This window comes from Caretta caretta, chromosome 15 (assembly GCF_965140235.1).
Source record: "Caretta caretta isolate rCarCar2 chromosome 15, rCarCar1.hap1, whole genome shotgun sequence".
In the NCBI taxonomy this organism is placed as follows: Eukaryota; Metazoa; Chordata; order Testudines; family Cheloniidae; genus Caretta; species Caretta caretta.
The window spans coordinates 11,759,046-11,779,693 of NC_134220.1; the positions used below are offsets into that span (position 1 = coordinate 11,759,046).

General features: G+C 40.6%; 2 protein-coding genes across 21 annotated transcripts in view; one reads left to right on the plus strand and one right to left on the minus strand.

Moving 5' to 3' along the window:
* PRR14L (proline rich 14 like) overlaps positions 1 to 14,827 on the minus strand; it is a 36,786-nt gene extending 21,959 nt beyond the window's left edge. The window contains exons 1-4 of one of the 5 annotated variants that reach the window (XM_048822165.2): positions 14,714 to 14,827; positions 13,248 to 13,402; positions 9,378 to 9,914; positions 4,225 to 4,306 (exon numbers count right to left, since the gene is read on the minus strand). In XM_048822165.2, coding sequence (XP_048678122.2) covers positions 4,225 to 4,306; positions 9,378 to 9,878 — 583 coding nt within the window. In that variant the 5' untranslated portion in view covers positions 9,879 to 9,914; positions 13,248 to 13,402; positions 14,714 to 14,827. Of the gene's footprint in view, positions 1 to 4,224; positions 4,307 to 9,377; positions 9,915 to 12,712; positions 12,788 to 13,247 lie in introns of those variants that run through there. The other 4 variants (XM_048822164.2, XM_075120238.1, XM_048822166.2 and 1 more) reach the window with 4 other exon arrangements.
* Positions 14,828 to 14,939: 112 nt separating this feature from the next.
* DEPDC5 (DEP domain containing 5, GATOR1 subcomplex subunit) overlaps positions 14,940 to 20,648 on the plus strand; it is a 67,300-nt gene continuing 61,591 nt past the window's right edge. For 13 of the 16 annotated variants that reach the window (XM_048822169.2, XM_048822177.2, XM_048822181.2 and 10 more), the window contains exons 1-7: positions 14,942 to 15,059; positions 16,092 to 16,209; positions 16,773 to 16,860; positions 17,495 to 17,541; positions 17,929 to 18,014; positions 18,615 to 18,698; positions 19,430 to 19,479. In XM_048822169.2, coding sequence (XP_048678126.1) covers positions 16,152 to 16,209; positions 16,773 to 16,860; positions 17,495 to 17,541; positions 17,929 to 18,014; positions 18,615 to 18,698; positions 19,430 to 19,479 — 413 coding nt within the window. In that variant the 5' untranslated portion in view covers positions 14,942 to 15,059; positions 16,092 to 16,151. Of the gene's footprint in view, positions 15,060 to 15,272; positions 15,449 to 15,475; positions 15,601 to 16,091; positions 16,210 to 16,772; positions 16,861 to 17,494; positions 17,542 to 17,928; positions 18,015 to 18,614; positions 18,699 to 19,429; positions 19,480 to 20,648 lie in introns of those variants that run through there. The other 3 variants (XM_048822189.2, XM_048822172.2, XM_048822171.2) reach the window with 3 other exon arrangements.

Genomic DNA, 20,648 nt, shown 5'->3' on the forward strand with positions numbered 1-20,648 from the left:
GCAGGACAATACGAAGAGCTTTCTTCGGAAGTCACCCTTACGTCATCCCTGTCATGTTTTATTCCACTTTGATTTAGCACTTTGGTTTACTCCCATATTTCCCAAACAGCAGGCATGAAAGGCTTGGCTTGTACTTCCTCTTATGCAGTGTAGCACTGGCCAAGGTCTTTCTGTAGGACTCCTTGATAAACCATGTCCACCCACTCCGAAAACAATCTTCCTCTTCAATACCTGAAGGACACTAATGGTTGGTTTGCCTGTATGTCAGCCTTCAGTCACCTTACCCACATGATTGTGAGACATGATTTTAGATCCGAATGCTCTGTGAAAAAATATTAGGGTGTCCAATTAAGCAATTGCCAGGAAAGAAAAATTCCCCAATGGTGCTCGATGGCTATCGGACTTCCTTACTTTTAAGGAAATTAGCTCAGACAGGGAAACTGTCCAAGCCATTAATACCCTAACAAAAGATGTGGAAGTTGCCATAATTTCTTCTCAGGGAAGAATCTATTCCTAGGTACATTAGATCCTTAGACTGCATCTACTTTGGCCTTAACCATATTCTCATTCAGTCCCAATGGCATCCTCTATAGCTGCAGGCAGCAGAATATACAGCTCCAATGGAAAATATTTGGCTTCCTCACTCATTTTCTTCCACTAGGAGGAGGCTTCTTAGGAGTGTTCCAGGCCTGCTACTATACTTCAAGAGAGATTCAAAACATTAAGACAAAAAGGCTTGTTCTCCTGAGACTTGGTGTCAGTCTGACAATTGTCTCTCTTCGCAAGCAGGGGACATGGAATTTTCCAAGCTACACTTTTTTGGGGAGTGGGGTGGGGTGTGTGGGTGCTTTTCCTTTGATAAGCTAAGTTCCAGACATTCACGGAATGATGATGGGGAGGAAGACAGATGGATTTCTAGAAGATATGTTCTAATACAAACAAAAATTAATTCAGGGAAGTCCTGTGTTGTACAGGAGGTTAGACTACATGATCACAATGGTCTCTTTCTGGCTTTCCCAGTTTATGAATCTATGTTGCTTCGGCCTGCTCTGTCAAGATATTAGAGATTTGATGAGTTTCTCTAGGATCTGCTCATTCCCTTAATCTGAATGAAAAACAACCGAGAGTCAGGAGAGGCTTCCAACCTTTTTCTCAATACGAAGGGAGGACAAGAGGATTTTTGCCTCCTTTTGGGTAGAACATGTTCAATTTTGCTTCTGTCCTTTTAAGATATTACATTTTTAGCCCTTGTGGCGGATAACCTTCTAAATGAACTGAACATAAGCCAATGCAATGCTGTCCTCCTTGCAGAACAACCTGAAACAGCTCAGCAAAGTACTGAAGGGGACACCACTATCTTGAAATTTAGTCATTTAAAAAAAAAAAAATAAGAATAGTTACACATATGATGGCTACTCCTGAGTCCACCTTGCCATATATGGCTTTACCATCACATTCTCCTATTTTTAAATCCTTGTTTGTGTGTGTGGAAGACAGAGAAAACTTATTGCACAGAGGACAGAAATTTGTCAGTGGCCATTCAAATTCCCCATTAATTTTGAACAGGTGTTAAACCAAAAGAAAGTTTAACTGTAAACATTATTTCACTAATGATCACTTTAACAGAAACACTGATTTAATGTAATTGGCACCAGTGGTAGCTAGTTACTGGAATCATAAAAAAGTAGGGCTGGAGGAGACCTCGAGAAGTCATCAAGTCCAGCCCCCTGGAATGAAGCATGAAGAGGAGTTCAAACCCCCAAAAGGTTGTCCCCTCCAACCCTTACCACAAAAGGAAGGGTCAGAAAAGGAAGGAAACAATGATTTTAATGTACCATGTAATTTTGAATTTCTATCCAAATTGCTATGTTGAGACCATTAAGGTTGTACAGTTAAGTGCCTTACAAGTTAGGACATATGGTCGAAACAGGACTTAACCTTAACATTGCTTTCTTTTGCAGATGCATTACAATACAGTCTTTAATTACATGATCACATTTCTCAAAAATACAATTTTTTTGTAACTTTAGAAACAGATGCAGCATCTCGTGCTAGGTTTTCATTTTAATAAACTTTTCATTCTTTTATGCTCACATTTTCATTGCTACAATGGTGCAGCAACACTGTAGCTCACGAAAGCTTATGCTCAAATAAATTTGTTAGTCTCTAAGGTGCCAAAAGTACTCCTTTTCTTTTTGTGAATACAGACTAACACGGCTGCTACTCCGAAACCTCTCTTTACTGACTGAATTTTTACATGAAAAGTTTTCTTCTCTGTAACGTGTGTATTTTAGTAGTTTAGGCCCCAACATTGCCAACGTCGATGCACATGGATAAAGTTAGGCATGAGAGTTTGTACAACTGAGGCTTTAATCATTATGTACTATATGCAGTCTCTTCAATAAGCTACAAAGATTTCTTTTGTGAAATTAAATGGATGAGCCAGTTATCTGTAAAACTATTTTAGCTAGAAACATATGTAGCTCATGCATTCCAAAAAAATTTAAACATTGCTTTAGGCTTTACTCTTAAATATGGTATGCTATGTATGTAGGGTTTATTCCATGCTTTTCATATAGGCGACTTTCATGAACTGTCTAGCATGCACATTGTAGTACAAAATATTACAAGAGGCTACATGTATTTAAGAAAAAAATTGTATATCATAATTCAAAAATGGTACATAATCAGATTGTATCACAATGTATATACACAAGACACAGAATTAAAGGTTGCACATGCAACCTTAACTAAGTATTTCCTGATTTGAATGTTGAGCTACAAACATGAGGTTTTCTTAAGTTTTTTCAATGGAATTTACTTTTTTTGAAAGAGTAGAAAAATCCAAGAGTTAGCAGACTTTTAAAAAATGGCAACAAGTAAATTCCATAATCTGGAAGCTATTTGGTTTAACACCACTAGAATTCCCTGTCCCAAGCACCTTCTGAGGCTTACATGATTGGGGCCCTTGCCTTGGTGCCATTCAAAACGCACAGCAGCCCTCCCTAATCTCTTCATTGCACTCTTCCTTGTGCTAGTAGGTTAGCCATAAACATGTACAATGCAGCAGTTTTTCTAGCTGGCATTTTATGAATTGGTAAAATATACTGTGCACCATGGAATTCTCAAACTATTTTCAAATCAAAACTCTTTCCACCAGAACACTCAAAGACACTTAACAAGAGTTATTTCCACATCAAATTTCATTTTGTGTTTACTTCTGGTCATTTCAACAATAGTTTTGTTCAAAGGAGGTCATAAGTTTTGGAAAAGAATTTTCAGTTTCTTTATTCAAAAACATCTGAACAGTATTTGCTCAAACATTTGAAGACTTGTTCCATACTTTCAGAGACCAAGACCGGAAAACTGGCCTCCAGGCAAGCATAAATTTGATGTGTTGCTTAAGGCTGGTCTTCTCTTGGTTTTGTTTTATGCTCAGTCTGAATGACAGTAATTCACAGAACAGCAGATACATCTGGTGCCACCAAATTACATGCAGAGACAGACCCAAATTTTCTATTTGAAATACTAGCTCTTTTAGTATGAAGTCAACAGAATCTGTGGTGATTGAGAACTCAAGATAGAACAGGATATTAGCCACAGCCAAGCAGGCCTGATTTGCAATAAACACAGGACTAAAATCAATATATGGTTGTTTCAGAATCCTGGAGTTAAATAGAGTCACAACATGCCTGCTTGTTGTGGAGAAAAAAAAAGAGAGAATAGCCATCAGATGCAGGCAAAGTGATCAAAGCATGTGTGGACAGAAGTGTGCAGGAGCAGATCATTAACAGGAGGACTAAGAATTAGGGCAGAAACCCTCTCACTTTGGAAACGGCATATTCTAAAGTGTTAGATGGTGACTGAGTCAGCCAGTTATTGTTTCTTTTGCACATTTCTACTGCTAACATTTTCATATAGTTTGGTTTTGAGAAATAAGACAATACAAAACAATAATTACAAACAAGAGTATCTGCACTGGAGTCAAAAAGTATTTCAGACTAAGTAGTACCAAATGCGGACTCTCTTCATCAGAGCATTTCAATCACATCAGCACATGGCCAGGAGAGAGCACAGGATTAAGTTTTGCTATTGTTCTACACAAACAGAGCAATAACTTCCACTACCAAAAAGAACAGAGGAGCTATCCCTGCAATCATTCACGCACGTCTGTGAATGAAAGAGGATCCTGAAGGAAAAAAGCTGAATAACTGAAATACACACCTTTACTCTTCAGAGGGACTGCCATTTCAGTACAGCAGATTCTTGAAAATTCTCCCCCACTTCGGTTTATCTGAGGCGTCTCCTGAAATAAAGGAACAAGTCACCATAGTAGCAGCAACACCTGAGACTAACTGGTAATTATAGATTTCAGAGACTATTCCTAGACTCCAGGGACTGCACCTGCTCAACCAGTTCTAACTCTGGATGCACTAAGCATTAGCATACCACATAATATGCTAGGCTTTTGGGGGGAAATGATGGAGAAAGTCATGTGTACACCATAAGCACACTTACAAGGGTGGTAATACAAGAAAGTAATTAAACTGTAAGCACCTAACATGAGAAATTCTCCTTCCTTTCTCACCCACTGCCTCATCACATCTTTCCTCTTAATTTTTTTTTTTTTTTTTTTTTAATTTACTCACTGTTGAAGATACTGCATTAGTCTTTCCTATCCTCAGGAGGAGACACATCCAGAGAAGATTTAAACTCAGCACCAGTAAAGTCTTGCCAAAATAGCAATTAAAGCAGTAAGTGGTTTAAATACAACAGAAAGCGTCCCAATATGAAACAGAATGGTAATTGTTCATCAAACCCCAAACCATTATTATAATCCCTCACAGTGGAATCCCTTGTGCAGATGAAAAACGCACAAGAAAATATTACCCTCCTCACTGTACTACCTGTGGATAGTTAACTCTCCTGCCAAACCTTAACTCCTGCATTTTCTGACTACTTTCATTGTGCAAACTTACTATTGCATTAACAGTTAAGTAGTTTGCACCCAGATACACATTAAAGCGAATTCATTAGTAAAGGCACTAGAATGTGAAGGCTCTAGAAATTCATTAGTAAAGGCACTAGAAAGGCCAACTATGTGTTCCTCAAAAAAATTATTAATGAATTATTATGCATTTCTACAACACTTTCCTTATGGAGACCTCAAAGTGCTTTCAAACATTGTCTCAATACTGCTTATACTATTCCTTATAATACTGGAAAGGAAAAAGACTAAGTGACTCATCTTAAGTATTACAGTAAATACTGTAAATTGCAAAGCTATGAATAGAATCCAGGCCTTGTAATATTGTACCCCAGTTTTGAACCGCTAAATCACAGTTTCCTTCTTAAGGCAACAGCAGTGTGACAATCATATTTATTAACTTCCCTGCAATAAACCCTCACCCTCAAAATTTTTAAATGCAGACATGCTCCAGTACTGGCAAATGGATAAAAATGTATGTTTAATAAAAATATTTTAATATATTTATCTAAAAAATGACATTCATGTACTAAACATTCTCTAGTATATTTTGTAAAATAATGAAGTCTTAAATGAATAGGAGCCTTAACTACAGCATTTTGCTATTAATGCCTTGCTGAGAAATGGAGAGAGAACTGGCTTTGTGTGTATGAATTATAAATCTATCTACATTAGCAAAGTCTATTATATTTAATTGGCAGTGATGGGTGAAGCTGATGGATGCAGAGTGAAGACTCTTGATGGAAGAAGCAGTTTTTCTATTTTGTCCCTTGGGGTAAGCTCTGGCTTGAGTGCACTCCAGCTTTAGCAGCTACTTGACATGTTAAAGCCCATGTCACATGTCCAGAGAATAAATTTTCAAACAGAAGCAGCAGTCAATTCACAACTGTACAGTCCAATATTTTCAGAGCATAGATGAGCCAAATCAAGTAAGACACTTAGACTTTTTCTTTCCAGTGACAAAACTCCAAAATCCACTCCATCTCACGATGGATGTTTCAGGTTTTATAAACATCTAGAGCAAATTTATAGTTATCTTGTCTTGCCCTCCACACTAATTTTCAATTAATCAAACCCAAACCCATAGAAATAGTTGGAAGATGTACCACTGATGCAAACAAATGTAAAGTCAGTCTACAGTGGCTTTACTGGAAAAGAAAATAAGAACTTTGAAAAAGAGAAAGTAGGATTAGTCATATGATTAGGAAGATTTCACTATGAAATCAGCTTTTTTTGGAACTGTAGAGAACCATCCTTGTTTAAAATAAAAATTCAAAACTAACTTCTGTCTCCCATTGAAAACATGCTAAATTTAAATAATTCTCTAGTACAACTCCTACTATCTGCTTTGTAGTTTGTGTACCCACTGCTTCTACTACTAGAAAAAATAGCTTTTTGTTCACTACCCCCAGCAAAAAAGCAAAGTAGTACACTAAGTATGAAGTGTGGTTGTATAAAATTAAGTTACTACCAAATAACAAGCTTTGACTTAAATCTCCTCTCTCACAAAATGACAGGTTTCAGAGGAACAGCCGTGTTAGTCTGTATTCGCAAAAAGAAAAGGAGTACTTGTGGCACCTTAGAGGCTAACCAATTTATTTGAGCATGAGCTTTCGTGAGCTGTAGCTCACGAAAGCTCATGCTCAAATAAATTGGTTAGTCTCTAAGGTGCCACAAGTACTCCTTTTCTCTCTCACATAAACTTTTAAAATGATAGGGGATTTTGGGGAGAGATTCTGCTCAGAGAGAAAGAAAACAGCAGATGCAATTGTAAAGTTTAATGAGCATCTGTAACATTTAAACCATCTTAATACGTATTATAAAGACATCAAAGAAACCTAAATGTCATCATATGACCACATTATGGAGAGACAATTATTTCTCAGAAATTTAAGTTTGAAGTTCACTTCCCCATATAAGCTCAATTTTCAGTTCCTTAATTTAATCAATCTTTCTCATTTACTGTATTTGCATACTTTCAAGTGTCTGGAATTCCTTGTGCCAAATAGTAAAACCTGTAACACGGAATTTTCAAGTTTTTTTTTTTTTTTTTAAATAAAACTTGAATGTTTGTGGGGGTTTTCCCCAGCGAAGTATTAATTTCAATTTTATCTCTAAACTCACAAACTTTTTTGCCTTGGAATAATAATTGGAATGTCAGTGTCTGCTGGACAAAAAAACAACATATAAGCTGAGAAGTAAAAAAGGAAATAGAGACACTGATCCACTGTCCAATTATTGAAGAGTTGAGTTGAAAGATACTGCAGAGACTGTACTTAAGACATAAGTGATGTCATATATGGCTTCAGCATCAGATCTAGCACTGTCAGTCATTTTAACCTGGTACCAATAGTATGACCACATAATGGCTAGTTTTGTTACCTGTATTATGACATTTTAGACTACAACATATCCTCCTCAACAGTTGGGAAGACGGACATTTGGCATTTGTGAGGGTTTGGGTTTTTTTAGGACTGCCAATTAATCACAGTTAACTCACACAATTAACTCAAAAAAATTAATCACGGTTAATCGCACTTATAACAATAGAATACCAACTGAAATTTATAAAATAGTTTTGGATGTTTTTGTACATTTTCAATATTGATTTCAATTACAACGCAGAATATGAAGTGCACAGTGCTCACTTTATATTATTTTTGATTACAAATATATGCACTGTAAAAATAATAAAAAGAAATAGTATTTTTCAATTCACCTCATACAAATACTGAAGTGCAATCTCTTTATTGTGAAAGTGTAACTTACAAATGCAGATTTTTTTTGGTTACATAACTGCACTCAAAAACAAAACTGTGTAAAACTTTAGAGCCTACAAGTCCACTCAGTCCTACTTCTTATTCTGCCAATCACAAAAACAAGTTTGTTTACATTGACAGGAGATACTGTTGCCTGCTTCTTATTTACTATGTCACCTGAAAGTGAGAACAGGCGTTTGCATGGCACTTTTGTAGCCAGCATTACAAGGTATTTACATGCCAGATATGCTAAACATTTGTATAACCCTTCCATGCTTTGGCCACCATTCTAGAGGACATGCTTCCATGCTGTTGATGCTCATTAAAAAAATAATGCATCAATTAAATTTGTGACTGTACTCCTTGGGGGGAGAATTGTATGTCTCCTGCTCTGTTTTACCTGCATTCTGCATATATTTCATGGTATAGCAGTCTCGGATGATGACCCAGCACACGTTCATTTTAAGAACACTTTCACAGAAGATTTGACAAAATGCAAAGAAGGTACCCATGTGAGATTTCTAAAAATAGCTACAGCACTTGATCCAAGATTTAAGAATCTGAAGTGCCTTCCAAAATCTGAGAGGGACGAGGTGTGGAGCATGCTTTCAGAAGTCTTAAAAGAGCAACGCTCTGATGCAGAAACTATAGAACCCAAACCACCAAAATAGAAAATCAGCCTTCTGCTGGTGGCATCTGACTCAGATGATGAAAATGAACACGTGTCGGTCCGCACTGCTTTGGATCATTATCAAGCAGAACCCATCATTAGCATGGAAGTGTGTCCTCTGGAATGGTGGTTAAGCACGAAGGGACATTCGAATCTTTAGTACATCTGGCATATAAGTATCTTGCAATGCCACCTACAACAGTGCCATGAGAACACCTGTTCTCACTTTCAGGTGACATTGTAAACAAGAAGCAGGCAGTGTTACCTCCTGCAAATTGTAACCAACCTTGTTTGTCAGTGATTGGCTGACCAAGAAGCAGGACTGAGCGGACTTGCAGGCTCTAAAATTTTAGATTGTTTTATTTTTCAATGCTAGGTTTTTTTGTACATAATTCTACATTTGTAAATTCAACTTTCATGATAAAGAGATTGCACTACAGCACTTGTATGAGGTGAATTGAAAAATAATTTTTTTTGTTTTTTTACAGTGCAAATATTTGTAATAAAAAATAAATATAAAGTGAGCACTGTACACTTTTTATTTATTCTGTGTTGTAATTGAAATTAATATATTTGAAAATGTAGCAAACATCCAAAAATATTTAAAATAAATGGTATTCTATTGTTATTTAAATCGCACAATTAATTTTTTTTTAATCGCTTGCGTCTCCTGTCCTTCTTTAAAGGTTTTGCTCTTCACGTTGCTACAAACCTGCCAAATACCATTCTAGGAATATTTCTTAAAGTGAAAATAAAGATAATATGTTTAACAGGCATGTAGACAATTCAGACATATATTCACTTAAACTGAAACAGTGAAGAGCCAAACAATTACTCATAGAGCAAGATGCTATGATAGCAAGACTTAAAGAAAGAGAACAAAAAGCACATTGACATCAAGTTCCGAACAAATCCCTCTCTGCTATGTTCAAACATTCACTGTAATCAATTTATTTCTTACCTGTCTCAACCACCACTTGTCTTCAGAGGTTAAAGCACAACATCCAACAAGCTCTTCCTCAGCATCTTGTGTTTCTTTCGCAGATCCTCTCTCCTCTTTCTGGATCCCATTAGCACAAGTGTCCTGCTTCCCCAAGCTTCCACTTTTGGCCTCTTCATTCTCAGCAAGGTTTCCAGCCCCCATAGGCTCTTCAGAAAGGGATCCCACCAGCCCATCAGATGTAAGCTTGTCCCCATGATCCAGGTTATCAGTTTCCTGTGAGCAACTTTCCACCCCATTAATCCTGTGGGACTCAGACAACAAACTGCTACTACGTCCTAGCACAAGTGTTGATGCTTCAGGTTTTGTGTCTAGTCTAACATTAGGATCAGACCCAACAGTAAGCTCAGCAGAGATGCTGACTGGCAGTCCAGTGTACAATTCCTGTACCACAGCAGACATGGAGGAATCAAGGGGATGTGGGTGGCTTCTCTCTTGGGACTCCACTCCAGATGATAGCATAAAGGCAGCTGAAGACTATGCCTTTCTAAATTCACCCTAAAAGTAAAGACAACACTAAGTCACTACACAGACACACACACATACACAAAAGTAATCATTGTTTTTGTTGTTGTCTGAGACAAAGGTACGTACACCCGAGAAGCAACAACAAGGGGACAGATATTTAGAAAGTTTGGTCCCTTTTTAAGGCACTCACAGTAGGAGGGTTCCTCAGTCAGCAAACCAAAATGTTCAGCCAGGTTCTTTGAATATTAACCTGAGCATGAATAAGTAATATAAAATGTAGTATGTTAACATTTTATTGTAACTTTGCCTTAATAAAAAATTTAAACCAAAAAATAAAAGGCTAAGTGCTTCAAATGTGTGTCTTCTAGAAGAGTATGTTCCAAATGAATTCCTAGTAAGAAAGTGATTCTACAATTACTGAGTGTTAGAGTAAGTGCCACACAAACCATGAATAAGGTTATTCCTCTCTTCTCACATAACACTTTCTCCCTACCCCAACATCACTTCTTAGCCTAAAACTAAGACCTTGTATGGGTGTCTGTAGAAAATGGGAAGAGAGGTAATGGGGAGGAAAAGTATTTACTAGCACTTGTGGACCTAAAACAGGGTGTCAAACATCCTGCCAGTTTGATGGTATAGTAGTAGCCAAATTTCCTTTACTTTTCTATATTTTTAAAAATTTCTCATTAGATAGAAAAGCCATACAAGAAAATGCATCCTAACACATGCACTATCACTTGCCATTCCTTGTGACTTTCCCATTATAAACAGAGCAAAAATATGGTGCTATCACTAGGTTTGTTATCTAAAGTTAACCTTTGATTCATCCTATAGCCTAGAGCCCAACTCATCAGTATCCAATGGCCAATACTATGCTAGCAATATCTATGCTCAAACAGTTATTGCTAGTACAGTTCTAACCATAGTGTCAGCATGACCACAACATGACATGGTTAACCACAAGTGCTCTGAACTACATTAAGTAAAGGGTCACTTAAAAAAAATTTTTTTTAATAGAGCCCTGATGGAAGAATACTATATACTTAACACTGACATGCTCATGAATCTCCATTGAGAGTTTCTACACAAAGCTACCATAGGCTAGGTCAGGTGGCACCAATCACTCAGCTAACAGCCAACAGAAGGTTAATAAAACCTAATCCTATTACTCAAATGTTGATCTTGCCACTCTTTACATAGCTCAAAAACATAGATGAACATCAATCCGTTCTCCTAGCTCAATATTTCTATGCTATACATAACTAAAATCCTCAAGATTCTTTAAAAAACAAAACAAAAAAAAAAACAATAGGGGAGGAGGAATGTTGCTCAAAAAAATTTAAAACCTTTATCTTCAAAAACTTACACCATTTCTAGCAGTACTGACTAGCATATGGCTAATTTAAAAGAAAAACAACATAATATGGTCTCAAAACACTAATGAGCTACAAATAAACACAAACTCTGACCATCTACAAGTTAAATAAACACTACGCATGGCTTCTTTCCTCAGGAATTGGTAATAAAAACATGGGTTAAATTCTAGACCCTGATTTTTCTCCCTCTTTAAAATGACAATATCAGCTGTAAGCAAAAGACAGCTGAGAGGCTGCAGAATCTTAGCATATATTTACCAAAGATAGGAAGAAGGACCCATTTACGAAAACACTCCAGATTTATTTTCTTCTAGCCTGTCTTTCAGCACAGGAAAAACACATTCCAGTCATCTACATCTTTTCTTGTGATCCAGAAATGCTTCTCACACACACAACCTCTACCAGGTATTTGGGAGGTAAAGTAACTTGCTCAAAGTCAAAATAACAAAGAGTTGCAGACATAGGAATCAGAGTAGCAGCTGTGTTAGTCTGTATCCGCAAAAAGAAAAGGAGGACTTGTGGCACCTTAGAGACTAACCAATTTATTTGAGCATAAGCTTTTGAGAGTTACACCTCACTTCATCGGATGCTCATGAAAGCTTATGCTCAAATACATTTGTTAGTCTCTAAGGTGCCACAAGTACTCCTTTTCTTTTTCGGACACAGGAATAGAACCCAGGTCACCCAAACCCGTGACCTGCTCCAACATCTAGAAAGTGGCCCACCAAAAAGCAAACAATGTAAAATAAAATTATAAAAAAAATATTTATAAACAAGCTTGAGTAGGTTCGCTTTAATGAGGCCCCAAAGTTCATTTTTTGGAGAAGCCCAAGGAAAGCCAGCCATCCCAAATCTGAAAATGAAAACAGTTTTTCATAACCGAAGGGACTCTGAAACAAGGCCAGCAGTATCCACAGTCCTTATCCCAGCCATCTCAAGGCCCCTCGGGATAAAAGTACCAGGGCATCAAGCTGGTGCTGTTTTCATCATCCTGTGAAGGATGCCAGGAGACCCTGTACCCCTGTTGATGCACTCACAAGCGGCTGCCCCACACGTTCCCCCAGATGGATGGATTGTCCCCCCATCCCTCCCAAAGGGTGCCCCCCCACACACAGTTGCCAGGTCTCCGCACAACTGCTCCCTAGAAAGGGGTGCTCCCCCACAGGTGCCACGTCTCCACACAACCCCCAAAGGGGGCCCCCCCGCAGGTGCCAGGTCTCCGCACCCCTCCCCCAAAGGGTACTCCCCCACAGGTGCCAGGTCTCTGCACAACTGCTCCCCAAAAAGGGGGGCTCCCCCGTGGGTGCCAGGTCCCTCCCTATCGGGAGCTGCCAGCTCCGAACTCGGCGAAAGACGGGACCGTACCCACCCCAAGGCGGAAGGTCCCCAGCACAGCCAGATCGTGACTGAAGTGCGGCCGGGGGGTACAGGGGGGCGCACTACCCCTTTTACCTGAGCGGGGTACGGGCCCGCCGCCAGCCCCACTTCTTCCTCACAGAGCCGCTCTCTCCTCCTCCCCTCCCCCCCGCCTCCTCTCTATGGTCACATCACTTCCTCATCCAGCCATTGGCTGCTGCTCACTCGCCAGGAGCCAACTGCTGCCCCGCTTGCGGTTTCTTACACTCCCAGTGGGCTCTTCCACGCACCTCCCTCAGCACGTAGACCGAGCGGGCTCCTCCATGCACCTCCCCCAGCACGCCGTCCCAGCGGGCTCTTCCACGCACCCCCCTCCCCCGGCACGCCGTCCCAGCGGGCTCTTCCACGCACCCCCCTCCCCCGGCACGCCGTCCCAGCGGGCTCTTCCACGTACCCCCCCCTTCCTCACCTGCCACAACTCTTCCAAGCACTACCATCCTCCTTGCCTGTCCACAACTCTTCTCAGCACCTCTCCACACAAAGGTTCTTAGTGTTCCCAGCTGCTCCTCCCACGCTACAGTACTACACTGCACCTCTCCCGCTGGCCCCACTTCACCACAGCACGACTTACCAAGTGAAATACATAAAGTCAGCAGCACTGTGTCACATACAAATGCCTTGTAGTCTACAAACAGGTAGAACATGCCCAGGTTCCATGCTGATGGGCAGAACGCTCTTAACAACATGCTACTTGGTGGCATGATATAGTGGAACACATGCCAACTCCTGCAATAAAACAAAATTTGTCCTGTTATACTCAGCATGTGTAAATGAAGAGACATTGGAAAAGTTAAAATCCATACAAAGTTTGACTGTGCATTTCTCAGAAATGGACAAAGAAGAAAGGCATGATTTTTTTTTTTAAACATACCCACTTATGTTCCTGAGAAAAGATATGTCACGTACCTCCAGATTCACTATCTGATCCTTTTCCCATTGAAAGCAATGGCAAAATTCCTATTGAGCTGACTGGGAGGAAGTTTGGCCCTCTATCTGAGACTTCATATTATTTAAAACATTTATCTCATAATCAACCCCCTAAAAGCCAACCCAACTAGAGCCCCATCGTGGTAGGCACTGTATAAATATATAATAAATTACAGACATTGTCTCAAAGAGTTTACATGCTAAAAGACAAGATCTGGCATTTCTTCTCATTCCTTTTTCTGATCCCTAAGATCAGCAGTGCTCATGTCCCCACAATAGCTATCCTAAAAGCATGTGTTTTCCCATTATTTCTTGAAGTTTCTTTCTTTTATCCCAATTCTGAAAATCTATCCATGTGAGAACACCATTATGCTCTCATGAAGACATTTAGTTTCTATACAAATGCAGGGGTGTGCCCACGATGATCAGTTTGCAGGATTTGGCCTTTGCTGATTTACAGCCTATTCTTCTCGGTCCAGGAGAAAAGAACCTGCATGACATAGGAAGGAAAGAGGACCAAGGCAAAGTAAAAGGAAATAGGGAGAAATTATGGTAAAAAATGATGAGGGAAAAGAAAGAAGCAAAATTTTTAAGTTTACTTATAGCAGTCTAGCAACCGCTTTTGTTTCTGTTTATAATTGTTCATATTTAAAAATTGAACATTTAATTTCAACCTAACAACCAGATGGTGCTTACTTTTAACTAACAAGTAACAATATCCCAGTCTAATAAACTCATTGGGCCTTCAATCTCAGAATGTATTCAGCCCACTCTGGGGTTATTTTATCGTCTAAACTGTAAACGCTTTCTAGTTACCCCACTGAAGCTGCCAAACAGGCAGCACCCGCGGCTGTGAACTTCTAGAATGCTTGAGACTATGAAGCTAAACGCAACCGAGTACGAAGTTACAGTCAGGAAGATCTTTCCCTTAAGGGAACATCAACCGCCTCATCCTCTGACCCCGGCCAAAAGGCTCACCCAACACGCTGTGCTCACTGTCTGTTTTGTCCAAGTCATTCCTCCCCTCCGCCTCGGCCATGGGGGAGGAGTGGCGTTAACCCCTTGTTCACTAGTAGCGAGCCATTTCCCCCAGCACGACCCCGTTTTCACCTGGGTAGGACTGTCTGATACTGTCAGCTGGGGGCTGCATGTTTCAGGCTTGGTCTCTGCCCACAGGTTTGGGGGACCGCCAGGGAACTGGCTAGGAAGGACACCTTCCCGCCCCGCCCCGCCCCGCCCCCGGGCCAGGACCTACAACGGCTACCCCCGCCCACGGGCCCCGGCTCCCGCGGTGGCGCGGTCCCGTCTGAGGAAGCCTCTCTTTCCCCTCCCGTCTCTATGGTGCCGCACTCTCTCCGCAAGTCCCGGATGAGGAAGTGAAGCCGCTCTGTGGGCTGTGCTGGTGATTCGCCTCGGGAGCCGCCCCCTGCCCTGGCTCCAGCCGCCGCCGGGACCAGTAAGAATCGGGGAGCCGGGGCCTGCTCTGGCCCTTCCCCCACCCCCGTAGTTTTTGGCTTGGGGGTTTATTTGCCTCTCGCTCATCTCCTTCTCCGCGGGGAGCGGGGGAATTTGCCTCCCCTCTGGGGGCGTGGTTGTCATGGGGATGGGAGGAATTGCCCCTTCTCTAGGATGGGGGGGGGTCTCTTTCTCTTTGGGGGAGGGGTCCACCCTCAGGCATGGTCACTGCGTTGTTGGGGCGGACACACACCTGTCAGGGATGGAGACACTACGTTTACATGGTCCTGCCTCAGGGCAGGGGGTCTGGACCAGGTCCCCTCCAGCCCTTCATTTCTATGTTTCTGTTTGCTGGGGAGTGTCTGCTCCCACGGGGGCTCATTCCCACGGGTAGGTGGAGCATTGGACTGCAGGAGATCTGACACCCCTAATTGCGGATTCCTTGACCCCTGTAGTTGTCTGTGTAGCGGGCAGTGCTGGCTGGGGGCCTTTTGCTGGCCCAGGAGTTGTCATTATGCCGTGGGTTGTGTCACTGAGATGAGGTATTGACTCCAGGTTTTGTCATGGGGGGTGGGGATTGATCTGAAGGATTATGGACAGTTTGCAGCTCAGAAAAGCTGCAGCATTTTGGTTAAAGAGTTAGGCTTGAATTTTACATTCTGGACTGTGTGTGTGTGTGACTCTGTGAGAGAGAAAGTGCTCCTGAACTGTGTTGTACGGTCAACAGATAATAGAAATTCTTTTCTAGTTCAAAGTGTGGCATCCTGTCTTTTTCATATGAAAGACCCAAATTCTATCATAATAGTGACTGTCAAGTCGTAAGTGACCAGCATGAAGCATATTGACAAATAGGAAATCTTAGGCAGCTATGGAATTTTTACAAGCGCATTGTTTGTGGAGCATGAGTGATGCTGGTGTTGCTCTGTGAGACTGGAACCTCCAAGGTTTCCTCTTGAAATGTAGAGCTGTAGAAGAGTTTTATAATAAGGAAAGGGCTGAGTTTCTTTGCTTTGTTTTTGTTTTTACTTACCAGGGAGACAAGATGTCATCTGTTCTCTTTACTTGGAGTAGCTGAGAAGAACCAGGATTCAAAATGAGAACCAACAAGGTCTACAAACTCGTCATACATAAGAAGGGATTTGGGGGCAGTGGTCAGTATCCATTGAGTCATAAGTGTTTTTAGGACTGCTGGTTTAATGAATAATCAGCAGTTTTCCATAATTTTTCTAATTTAACAGTGACAAAGCTGATTTCCATTTTTGTTAGGCTTTTTCAAACAAAATATTAAGGGATTAGCCTTTTTGTAACCTACAATGTCACTCGTCAGAAGGTGGAAAGCCGATTGATTGTAGAATACAAATTAAAATCCACAAGTGCCAGATTACAGTAAAAATGTTAGTTTCTGTGACATAAAATATCTTTGACACCTTTTCATTTGTCATTTTGGCCTCCTTTTTTGCTATCCCTGTTGCCTCTTGCTTAGCTACAGAATTGGGAGAGGCTCTAGTGCCAGGTCGTATTGCTGCATGTGGATATGTGTGGACTCAGAGTTTGTGGGTCCCACTGGCAGGACGTAGGACTCTGTCTGAAGGGTGTACTGAGTTGTAAATTAACAGATGGATATACAGCATATTACAGTGCATAAGTTCCTGCGTTTTCATTTTTATCTGTTGATTGCAGGCTGCCTCACTGAATTGCTATCTTTGTCTTCCAGATGACGAATTAATGATGAATCCCAAAGTGTTTCTTCACATCAAGCTGGGAGATGTTGTTGAGATTGCACACCCTAATGATGAGTACAGGTGAATTGTCTTTCTGCTAATATCAGCCAAGTGTAGCTGGAGCACCTAAAATACTAATCTCTCCATTCCTTTAGTGTGTAACAACTTGAAGAGTGAGTAGATACTGAGGGACCACTGGGTATGCAATATAGATATTTTGCTGTAGCATAGAGCTATATCTTTCTGTTTGAAAGGAAATAAAGGGGTGACTTTATCAAATGGCCTTCTTCTGTAGTTTGACATGTTCCGTCTTATGTGGCATTAGAGGCTTTGCTGGCCATACTTGGGATCAGTAACAGCTGTTCTTGAAGTAGGTCCTCAGGCCTTTATTTTCTTTCTTGCTGTTACATAGCGATGGTTCCTTAATCCCATGGGTCCTGAGGAATAGGTTTGTATAATAATAATTAGCTTTTTTAGGGTAAAGAACGGTAATGGCTGATCAGATCAAGGGGAAGGGATTTTTTAACTTGTTCTCTTAGAAATTGTCTGGTTCTGAGCACCTTTTCTGCTAGGTGAGTATTGTTAATGCTCTAGCTTATCCCCTATGCTGAGGTGCCTTTACTGTGATGGAGGAATTCAAGCCCTCCATGGTGACAGCAGGATAGATGGCTGGTTTCTCCATGTCGTTGTTCACCTTCTGTCTTCTGTGTTCCAGCCCTCTGCTCCTGCAAGTGAAGTCACTTAAGGAAGATTTGCAAAAAGGTAAGATTCCAGACTCTTATAGTGTGACTATAAGGCTTAACAGAGGAAATCACAATGAAATTAACCACAATTTCTAGGTTTGTTTTGGGTTTTTTTTTTTTAAATGACTCTCTTTATTGCAACTTGTCAAATCTCTGCTTTTCTCATGGATCTGTTGGGGGCTGCATGCCTGCTATCTGCAGCAAACTGCTTGGAAGACTCAGGACAATGGCAGTTTCCATTCACATTGTTCAAGTGGAATGTGGATACCTAGATCTAAAATGTATTGTCAAAATAATGGCTTACTTTGTATGTCCACAAGCAGGGCCCATTCTCTCATTGGGGCTATAGCAAGGGATGGATTAAATGGGAATAAGTATTCTCCTATTTTTCTCTTCCTTATGGCAGAAACTATAAGTGTGGATCAGACTGTAGCTCAGGTATTCCGACTGAGACCATACCAGGATGTCCATGTGAATGTTGTCGACCCAAAGGTATGTAATATTACAACCGTGAATAACAATATTTCCATCTGCCTCTGCACTTAGCACAGGGGAAGTCATTTTTTTTTTGTCAAGGTGCATATTTCTTTGTCAAGGTCCAGACTCCAGAGAAAATAATAAAAATAATAACGTAATCATAATAAGTAAATAAAAAGATTTCAGGGTCTGTTCAAAAGCATCTGGTGGTCTGGATTTGGCTCACGGTCTGCCTATTGACTACTCCTAATTTAGCACAAATGGGAGTCCTTCAGAGATCTTATTTGCCTTAGAGTTAGAATAAAGCTCCCCCTCCCCCTTTGTTTGTTATTTGTAAAAAGGTATTTTCTCTTGTGCTTCAGATCAACGCTGGGGGTGGGGAGTGTGCTTAGACCTTTACTTTGAACTTCACTAATCCCCAGAATATGCCAGCCTGCCACTCATGATTGTCCCTGTATTCCAGCCATATGAGCTTTCAGTAGTTGTAGTTTTAGGCCTTCCCTTTTAAGAGCATTCACTTGCTTTGAAAGGGCCTTTCTTGTAACATGAGGTCATATAAGAGAGTGTTGTATTGGGAACACACACTGAAATCTATGTACTGATTCCTTTTTTAAGGATGTGACTCTTGACCTGGTGGAGCTGACCTTTAAGGATCAATACATTGGGCGTGGGGATATGTGGCGACTGAAAAAAAGCTTGGTAAGGCCTATGGTTGTAATGTGTGGGATGGAGGGGACACTGCCTTTTCTCACTGTTCAGGAACATGAGACATGAACATGGCTATCATGCAAAGCTATGGAGCACTGAGGAAAAGCTCAAGGGCAGAAATCTGCCTCCTTCCTTTCTGTGTACTAGTGAGTGGGACTTGAGTGGGAACTGTATGTAACAATATTACAGTATTTAATTAAGTTGCTTCACAACCTTTTTCTGGAAAATAGTGTTCATTACTGTGGATCACTGGTAGCCAACAATGCTAACGGCTGTTCATCATACTCTTTGTTCAGTGAAAAGAATTTAGAATATTTGGAGAGGTTGGGTCCAAGTGAACTTCAGCCAAAAATGTGCTAGAATTAACTGTTTCATGACATTGCCATTGTTAGACAACAGCTGAGAATTCCCACATTTCTGTATTCTGGAGTGCAGCTAGTGTCCAATCAGATGAGCAGTATACCAGATAAAGGATAGCTGTTTTTCTTGCTCGTGTGCTCTCTGCTACATTAAACTATATCCCTTTACCTACGCAAGCCATAGCAGAATACTCCCTAGGTTGAGATGTTAATTGTAAATGTGCTAAGTGGCCTCCAGCCTTTAAGGTGGACTTCAGGGAGGGGGATCAGGATCTCAGGGTTCTAACAACTGTTTCCTATGATTCATTCTAGCTGCTTTGAGAGTTATTGCTTTTTCCATCATCTATAACTCTTCTGTCTTAGGTCAGCACATGTGCCTATGTCACCCAAAAGGTGGAATTTGCAGGTATCCGGTGAGTGCTGAATTGTCCTGATTTATTCTTATGAGTAGATGTAGAGAAGTGTTTATATGCAGAGATATCTGGCTGTGCAAGTAACTGAATGAAAGAAGAAATGCCTTGGGGGTTTGTATACCATATTTTTAACTCTGCTAGCTATTAATTAATGAAAATGTCAAGGCAGAAAGCTGCTGCTTTTAGCCATCCTGCCCAGGTACAGTAAACGTATTTGTTGTTGCCTGTGCCATTAGATCAATGAGCTGAGCACACCCAATATGAGAACAAACAAAGGGCAGGTAAATTTTCTGCACTCCAGTCTCTGAAATATCTTATTCTCTAGTACATTCCCTCTTCCCATCTCAAAGCTCTAAGTATCCCTTTTCTCCCCAGTTTACCTATTTAATCAATTTGTGGATTATAAAGCCAGAAGAGACCATTGTGATCATTTCGTCTGGCTTTCGGAATAACACAGATCATGGGACTTCCCCTGAATTAATTCCTTTTTGAACTAGATCGTATCTTTTAGGAAAACATCCAATCTTGATTTAAAAATTACCAGTGATGGATAATCTACCACAACCCTCGGCAAGTTGTTCCAGTGGTTAATTATCCTCATTGTTAAAAAATTTGAGCCTTATTTCTAGTCTGACTTTGTCTAGCTTCAGCTTTCAGCTATAGATTCTTGTTATACTGTTATTTGGGAGGTTGAAGATCCCTCTATTATCAAATTTCTGTTCACCCCTGTTAGGTACTTTAACAACTGTGATCAAGTGACCCCTTACCCTTCCCTTTGTTAAGCTAAATGGATTGAGCTCCTGGGATCTTTCACTGTAAGGCATATTCTCCAATTCCAATCCTTTATTCATTCCCATGGTTGTTCTCTGAATCCTCTCCAATTTATCAACATCCTTCTTGAATTGTGGACAACAGAACTGGATTCAGTATTCCAGCAGCAGTTGCACCAGTGCCAAATACAGACATAATATAACCTCTCTACTCCTACCCAAGGTTGCACAGTTTACAAGCATCACATTAGCCCTGTAGGCCACAACATCACACTGGGAGCTCATATTCAGCTGATATTATCCATCATGACCCCCAAGTCCTTTTCAGTGTCACTGCTTCCCAAGATAAAGTTCCCCATCTGGTAAGTATTGGTTTACGTTCTTTGTTCCTAGATGTAT